Here is a 9,195-nt window from a genome sequence, read left to right as displayed (position 1 = left end):
CCGCGGCGCTGCCGGCGGGTGTGCTAGGGGGAGCGGCGGCGTGGAGCCCTGCGCGCACTGCCTGCCCCATCCCGCTCCGCTTCTGAGGCGCACGGAGCCCTCGGCGGCCGCTCACGTCCTGGCGAGAAGCGCCGCCGCAGCCGCCGCCAGCCTCTCGCGGTGAAGGCGAGCGCGTCCCCGTCCGCCCGCAGGAGGGGACCCGTCTGCGCCCGTAGGAGCCGCCGCCACCGCCCCCCTGGGGGCCGGAGCCGCTGCCTGCGGGCGCCCGGCGGGGCCGGCGGCCATGGGAGCCCGGCCCGCGGGGGGCGCTCCCTAGGGCGCGGGCGGCCCCGCTCGGCCCGGCGGCTGCCAGCCGGCGGCGCGGCCCCCCGGGCCTGCGCGGCGAGCCCAGCGCAGCGGCCCGCCGCCACGGGGCTGCGGCGGAGCTGCCGGCGCGGCAAGGAGCGCCACGGGGACGCGGCACCGCCAGTGCCCGGCGCCGCCGGCCGCCATGGGGTAAGGATCGCGGGGGGGGCCGCCGGGCTGGAGCCGGGGCGGGGGGGGTGGGAGCAGCTGCCTCCGCGGGCGGCTGCCGCTGCTGCTGCAGGCGGGCGCTGCCGAATGCGCACGGAGGCGAGTGGTTTTCCTGGCGGGGTACACAAGCAGCAGGAATCATGCTGCGATAGATGCTGTGCATCAGCCCGATGAAAGAACGGCAGTGCGCTCCGTGAGGGGCGCGCCACGATCTGCAGAGGTTTGCTTCCGCCGTAGCCACATCGGAGCCCTGGAAGAGCCCGCTTGGCTTCCAGATCCCCGCCGTGAGGACCTTCCCCGGGTCCGTAAGGGGTGCTCAGTCCTGAAAACGGCTGCTTTAAGCCCAGTGTGACAAGGTGAAACGAAGGCTCATTTTAACTCTTCTGGAGTCTTCAGAGGATGTCAAACACCGTGTGAATTTCCCAGTAATGTGAAGAAGGCTATAAGGAAATTTGCTTTACAGCAGGTCCCCTAGTAAATTGGGGCATCCACCTGAGATTTTAAGGACATGTGATCAGATTATCAAGATTTTATTCCTTCTCATCAAATTAGTAGATAAAAAAAAAAGTGGCATAGATACCTGTGAAAACTTTCTGCAGTTGTATCCTTAGTAATTTGTATAGTGAGGTGGAAGAATAAACCCTACTACCAGGTTTGACTGATAGCCTCTGAATGGGATGGAAACTCATCCATGTTCAAAAGCAACAGAAACCTGGTATGATTTGGCTAACTGCAAGGTGGAGGCAGACTTCCAATGCATTAACAAGATGCTGTTTTTCTATGACTTTATGGAATAGTTCAAAGCATAAAAGTGACAAATCATGTCCTTTGTATTTTGGTCATTCAGGAATTCGAATGTGAAATTGGTATATTAATATGGAGGTTAAAAGTATCTCTTTCCTCAAGCCGTTAAGGACACTTGGAATTCTCGAATTTGTTAACTTCCTTGCATGTGGGGTGATAACAGCTGTGCAGTCCTTGGCTCTGTCCTAGGCACTGGGGTTCACTCTACAAGATGTAGGAAGGAAAGAACTTCTAGGCTAGCTTTTATTTTCCTGATGTATTCCTTTCCAATTTTAAAAGAAAACACCAACCAAACAGAATAAACCCAACCTCACAGCTTTCTATGTATTCAAGAAAGTGACAATGTGTTTCAAAAAACTCCCCAAAAGTGAAATGATATTACAATGCTTTTGGGATAAATTCCTAGAACTGTTAAGCAGACACAGAATCACATCCTTAAAATAGAAAACCTCTTAGTTATTTAAAATCAGTATTGTGTTTGTGGATATGTCAGTTAAATGTATCATATTACAAATACAGAGCACTGTTGAAGAGGAGTAAAAGTTCTTTTGGCAGAACTAAATTGAGCATTTCTGAGAGAAAAAAAAAAAAAGGACTCCCCCATTTTATCAACTCCAACACTGCTGGTGTTTTAATATCATAGCTTCTTGACGAACAGGACAAATCCTTATCTGTAGAGGGAGTTGAAATAATCTTAAATACTGAAGTTGTGATCACTTGAGTAGTATGTTGGCACACTGAGGTCAAGAAGACAAAACTTGCTAGCACAGATTTTGAAGATTCTTTAGACAGTACACATTGATGTACTGCAATATGGAGTTCCTTTGCAGACCATCTTCTAAAAAGGTGGACAAACCCAGAAGTGTAGGTGTGTGTTATTGATAATCTCCCTGCTCTCTAAATGTGAGGGAGCACATCTGATCCAGGGCCAGCACCAGCTCTGGGGATCTGATGTTAGGTATCAGGCATTTACTGGTGTTCAGAGCAGAGGTCTTGATTCAGTAGCTATCTTCTATTAGCATCTAAATGCAGATGCCCATGGATTTTGGAGTATTTCTAGACCAAGGTGTACTGGACTCGTTTAACATTGCAGTTGTAAAAATAGTCTTCTGATACTATACTAAGGACTTAAAGCTGAGTGCTCTAGAAGCAAGTTGCAAAATGGTTGATGATCTGCGTACTTGGCCACGGATCCTTACTATATTACACCTTACTATAGTCAGTATTTAATGGGTACTGCTATCCTCTGTAAGCTTGTACAGTGAGCTTGTAGTACCTGGCTGGTAGAGAGTTTGCCTATTCTAATGGCCAGAACACAGAAACCTTGGGATGGTGGAAAGGAATTGGCTTGACAAAGCAGCAGCGACTTTCTTACTCTCATTTGTTACAGTGTAGAATGCACTCCTCTGCAAGTGTAGTTCACCCCGTGCAGCGCATTGAATACCATCAGGCAAGCCAGGTAGTCATGTGCTCTGTGTGTGGTGGTTACGAAGCTGTGGGTGACTGGTCTCTGGAAGTGTGCTGCTATTAAATATTTGTTTTGAGAAACATGAAACTAGAGAATGGTCTATAGGGTGCAGTAGTTCAGGAGGCCCTCTTCTTAGTGCTGTATCCCATATGTCTATGCATGTCTTTCATCTCACTGGAGAAGGTAAACAAGTGAAGCTCTGGGGATTGTACAGGCCAGGCACATAGGATGACCACTCTTGCTTTTCTACCTGCCAGTCTGTCTCTCCTCTCCTAGTTCCTCATCCTTGTTGCATAAAGACAAGTTCTTATCAATAGTCACTGTTGAGTGATCTAACCATTTATTTGTGCAGGCTCTCCTGTTCTTTTGGCTACACAGAATATAGAGTTCTTTAATAGGAAAATATGGATTTTTGTGTAAATAAGATGACCTCAGTATGTTCTGTCCTAGTTCATAGCATGTCTGTCTTGTATTCCCAGTATTCACAAACACAAAATTTGTCAGTATTGTGCAATCAGTCTTCTTTGAGCAGAGATTAGATTACATTAAAAATCCTCAAGAAACAGATCTTTTGTAGACATCCTCAGGATGTATACTGGTAGCCTAGATCATTGACTATATTGACCAAGTAAATTCCATGTCAAAGCTGCAAAACATCACCATATTTCACTGGTCATTGGTACTCCTTTTACTTTTAGCTGGAGGCAGAGGAGGCAGAAGTTTGTATTTGCAGACTGTGATGCAGTCATTGCTTAGGCTGACATGAATACACTTCATGTTAGACACAGCATGGAAGTTACACAGCCATGAATTCTGGTAGGGGTGGGAAGTTGGTGTCCTGTTGATCTTAATCTCTTGGTTTAATTCCTTGTTTATTAATGGGTAGTCTCTCCATAACTACTTTCCTTTATGGCCTTCTGTGCTGTGGACAATTATCCAAATTTATCTTATTAGCTTTTCCCTTCTCTCATGCTGAATGATAAGGAATTACAAGATAAAAGCTTCTGTAAGATGTGCTTGTCTCTGTCATGTCATGTTAATCAAGTGTCTTTATAAAGACTTAAGCTTCTCTTCACTTTTATTGGGACTATATTTAGTACATTATCTTTGTAAAGGTGGTTATGATATGTGTCAGTTTGAGATGGCAGAACTAGAATACTAGGGTTCTTGAGTTGGCTGGAGCGTATTGTGGAAGATGACTATTTTAAGATGTACTTATTAGCATTGTAGTTGCCTAGAAATAAGTATTTTATTTGAATTTTTGGCTGTCAGAAAATGTCTGTTGCTGGTTGATCCATTCTTAGCTCATGTGCTCTTTGAGGGATGGGAAGTTAGTCCAATGCATTTTTACAAAGCACTCTGGATGCAGGGACCCATTTTGAAGAGAGGATGCTACAGTTGTAGGGAAATTGACAAATCATGCTTATTCTAAACTGTAGGATGCAATAATTTTTACAAAGCCAGTCTGAAGTTTTAAAATATGTGAAAGAGTAGTGTTTGAAGGTATGAGATAAATCTTGCTGTGGAAATGGGTTTTGGTTTGCTGCCTGTTGACTTGCTTTCTTAGGTGTTTCCAAACTACAGTCTTGTCCTTTAAACTTCTCAGTTTCCTTTCTCTAGCTGGGTAACAAGACATTAACACTATAAAGCTGTTAGGAGCCAGAAGCATTGTTGACTGTTGAATTTGACCTGACTCAGGTTCTTTAACCTGTCTTTTTCTGCTCCCACAAGGCTTAACAATAGCTCTCCCAAAACTTTGCCTGAGCAATAGTTCCATCAGCTGTGCTCCTCTGACACAGAAATATTGCACGTAGTAGAGCACAAGGTACAGCTTCTTGGCAGTAGTTCAGTGTTACTGCTATTCTTGGCCACCTTGCTATCTGACGGCTAAAATGAGATGCTTATTGTGTGAGAGCAATGACAGCAAAGTAGTTTATGCTGTCTTCTGTATCAGTGTGGAGAGTATAACAAAAACAGGTCAACATTACTCACTATAGACAACAAACTTGGCATTTTTGACAAAATCAACAAAACTTGGTTATCTGAAAAAAATCAGTAAGGTATAGATACCTAGACAGATGGACTGTATGTAAATCAGCTTGAGATAGTTAATGAACTACTTTGTCAGGCAGCAACGTGTGGAGACCTCTACCATGCTCAAATTATCTTCTGTCACAGTAGTTTTGTGACCATGAAATAAGCATGAGAAATCTAAACCAGCTCTTCTGGCCTGGCGACACATAAACAAGTGTCCTGAATACCATGGGGGATGGCTTCCATGCTGATCTAGGCAAGGTATTTGTAATACCTTAAGGTTGCAATTGATTTGTTTCAGTATTGTCATGCTTTATAAAGACTAGTAGACCTGTTCTTTGGGTGAAATCCTAGTTCTGCTGAAAAAAAAAAGCATTTCAGTCCTTTACATTCATCATGTTGAGATTATTTTTATTCTCAGTGTCTCAAGGCAAACATCAGAGGGAATGCTTTGCGTGTGTGTTCTTGTGTTTTCTCTCTCCTGAAGCATGCTTGCCCTACCACAACTCCTGTTGTCTTTGCAGGACTCATAACCAGATGTTGAGCCAATACTTGAAGAAATGTGAAGTCGTAGAAGCCATTGAGATTGCCATAGCTTGAAATACTGTAGCAGGCCCGCACTTCTAAGTGGGGGAATCAATGACACCTAACTGGCATTAGAGTTTTTCTACCTGCTAGGTAGTAAAAGTAATAAGTAGAATTCAGATATCACTATTATAGGAATTTTGTTGGAAAACATTTATTCTTTATGATTGTCTCTTAAGACTAATTTGATTTAAAGCTCTTAGCTGATCACTCTTTAAATCACAGCTTTCCAAATCCATGTCTATGCATTAGTGTACTACAAAGAGAAGAGCATTATTTCATGATGTAACACTAATTTACTAGTAGTTTAATATAGGTGCCTGGGACATCATTTTAGCTGAGCCTATGATTTCCAGTGTATTCTGGATCAGTGGCCATCTAAACAATGCAAACACTTTGTACAACTCTTTTAGATATGTTTAATTTTGAAGCTGTTGAGGCCTAAAGTAGTTACCAAGAGCTGATGCCTCTTCTAGTCCAGAAGTTGTAGTTTAAGAGGCGCTTATGAAGGGAGCAGGTGTGGTGTAGAGATACCCAATGAGGCTGAGACCAGATCTGGAACTGAACTCACATGAGTATATGTGTGTGTATATATATATGCACACAGAAATTAAGTGTGCTTGTGTTTTAACAGTGTGCCCCTTGTCTCTGAGACAGTCCTGCATTCGAGAAAAATCTCAGGCTTCCCCATGTGTGTGGTTATAGTCTTAGTAATAAGAAATGTAATAGTGAACAAGGGGACAAAGTGTTCTGTATTATTTAAAGTAAAAACAAAAATCAGAATACTCAGTCCATCTTTTTTTTTTTGTTTTTAAGGTAACATGTGAGATTGAAATGTGTATCTGAAAGCCTTCCTTAGGTGAAAGCCTTTTCTAAAAATGACTTTGCAAGAGCACGCTTTCTAGTTCTGGGTTTTGTGCTGTTCTCCCTGCAAGGCTTTTTCAGATGTATTTAGTCTTAAAGGTAGGGTGCAGTGGGTGTGGAAGCATTGCACTATGAAAAATCCACTTTTAGATTGAATTTTGATAATAGGTTTCTGTTCCTCATTCTATTGAAAGTTATTTTAGGTTTTATTTTTTCCAAGGCTGGGCTGTGTGAGAGTCACCAAAATTAGTATTGTGCTCAGGACAGGGAGAAAGGAGGCTAGAGGGAGCTGTAGTTTTATTCCACCTGGGCCTTTTACCATGCAGTGTTTGGCTCTTGTATCTACACAGAACCCTGGTAGTGGTATTAATGTTGTCTGCTCTATTCTGCAAAGTAAATGGAACTATGTTTGAATACTGTATTGATTTTGTGGAGCTGCATCACAAATATGCTTCTGGCAACACAGAGCATTTTGACACGCTTCTCCGGTGGCAAGTAGTGGTGAATGCCAGTCATCACTAAAAAAATCAGTCTGGGGAGACAATGTTTTCACATACAATAGATGATGCTGGATTGCCAGATACAAGCATATATTGACATTTCCAGTATCTAGTAATGATTTTATTTAAGCTACAGATATCAAGTTAGCTAACTTAAGCAGTCCGCATCACTCATTTTGACCGATGGCTTTTACCTGAATAAAGAGGGAAGAACTTGAAATACTTAGTTCCTGTCAGGTTTTTTCTTCTTCCTCCATATACATGCAAATGATTCACAGACACTGCTTGTCCATCTTTATGCCTATTCTTTGTTAACATCTTGATCATTAAGTTTTCACTGAACTTGCTGCCAAAAAGTGGGAACAACAGAAGATGAGGGCTGCTTTTTCCTTTTGTCTGCTGCACACAAACATTAACCTAGCTAACTGCATGGCTCTACAAATACAGGGGTTGGCACAAGGGAAGTGTCATTACAGGTGGGATAGACCTGCCTTTTGCTGCTGCAGTGTCTGTTTATTCTGGCAGGAAGTCTTCAAAAAGATCCAGTCAGAGCTATCCCTGTCCAAATTTGCTCCTCAGTTTTGAAGCTCAAGTCTGGAAAGATTTTTTTGAGACTGTCTACTAGGTTGAGACTCAGCTTGTTGAGAAATGGCATTAATTCCCCTTTCAATAGTACCTTTCAGAGTAAAAAAACATAGTAGGTAATATTGCTAGGGTTTAGAATTTGGGTTTTTAAAATGCTTTTTAAATGACTTATTCTGTAAATAGTATGCTATAATCTTGAATCCATAGTTAATCTTGAAGCTGTTCTTGTAACAGGACATATAATGAGATCTTCCTTGAGTTTTGAAAACTGAAGAATGAGCTTTAAATGGTCAACACTTTACAGTGAAGTGTTGGTGAAATAAATAATCTTTGACAGGTATTCTCACAATTCCTCCTACTTGTGTCTGTTCATTTCCAATAGTCTGCTAGCCTTGGCTTGTCTGAACAAAAATCTGAAAGAATGTACTGTGTGATATTGGAGAAACCAGTGTTTTCTCCAACACATGACTTACTGTGGAGCGTGCAGCCGTGTCAGGGCTTCTTAGGGTATGAAGTGTTTTCCATGCCAGCAAAACTAAGCAAATGGAATAATACATGCTGTTGTCAAATCATTGCATGCAGTAACTGAGGTCCTGAGCAGCTGTTTGGCCAATAGACTTTGAAGCTGTTAATACCTATGCTTTGCACTAGCTGTACTTTTCCCTGACTTGTGTGTGACTAAAAGACTTAACCTGCAATTAGACAGGAGCAATTTCTCTTGGATTAACTTACTTTCAGCTTCTGGAATCTGATTTCCAAGTACCTTTTTGACATCTGAATATATGTCCCCCCATGTCAATATTTGTTCTTGTTCTTGAACAAAACAGAAGGATTTCCTGTGTCAGCTTTAGCAAGCCTGCTACCCAGGCACCCAGAGTTCTCTGCATCTAGACATATGCAGAAACTGGTTTCCTACCAGGAAACGATTGGCAATACTTGGTAATAGGTGATGTCCTGCTGATACGAGTCCTAGGTGGGCTTGGTTCTTCAGCAGAACTGCATGGCTTAAATGGCAGTATGTCTGGCTATGCTCAAGAGTAAAAATTCCAGAACCTCTGGGAAGTTTTCTGGAAAAAAGGCACAGGCGCTGAAGCACATGGTTAAGTAATGATCCATTTTGATGGGATTTCAGTGAAATGTGAGCACTGAACTCTAGTTTCCCTAAGTTACTTCACATCTGAATGCAAATGCTGCCCATGTCTCTCAAAACAGATCTTAATGGGCCACTGAAGATCTGAGATTTTTTACTGATAACTGTATATTTGGTGACCTTAAATGCAAGCTACATCTTTCAAAAAAATCCTCCCTTTTTGTCCCATTAATTATGAATTTTTAAAATAAAGTTGGAACAAAAGCTAGAATAGTTCTATTACTGGGATGGATTGAAGGGCATCATAGGGGCCTTTTCTGTAACATCTGCAACTTTTATTGTTAGCAGGATTTGAGAATTAATATTATTCTGGAGCGAAGTTCATAGACAAAGGAAAAGAATCTGCAACTTTCCCAATTGTTCTTACAAAGAACAATTTTACTTAGCATGAAAATATATTTAAAGAGTCCTTCTCTTCTGCGCCTTAGTAACAACATTAAACCTTAGATTTAAACAATACTGCTGCTCTTGAATGCTCAGAGGTGTACATGGTAATTCTCAAATCACTTGCACTAACTCAGCCTTTACAGATAGGACCCAAGTCTAGATCTTGTAAAGGTTACCTTCTCTTCCACCTTCTTGATGGTGTTGTTGTCTTGCTACTTCTGCTACTGGATATTGTTTTTGTAAAACTCAAGACTTTACTGATTCGGAGGACTTTGGTGTCACTTAGAGCAACATGTATAGGATGT

General features: G+C 42.3%; 1 protein-coding gene across 1 annotated transcript in view; it reads left to right on the top strand.

The window, feature by feature from the left end:
• Positions 1-343: 343 nt before the first annotated feature.
• The window catches only part of HOMER1 (homer scaffold protein 1), a 90,803-nt gene continuing 81,951 nt past the window's right edge, over positions 344-9,195 (top strand). The window contains exon 1 of the mRNA XM_075079353.1: positions 344-495. Coding sequence (XP_074935454.1) covers positions 491-495 — 5 coding nt within the window. The 5' untranslated portion in view covers positions 344-490. The remainder of the gene's footprint in view (positions 496-9,195) is intronic.

Source organism: Phalacrocorax aristotelis, chromosome Z (genome assembly GCF_949628215.1).
Source record: "Phalacrocorax aristotelis chromosome Z, bGulAri2.1, whole genome shotgun sequence".
NCBI lineage: Eukaryota > Metazoa > Chordata > Aves > Suliformes > Phalacrocoracidae > Phalacrocorax > Phalacrocorax aristotelis.
The sequence above is the reverse complement of the archived record's forward strand: the minus strand, read 5'-3'. Positions and strand labels throughout refer to the sequence as shown.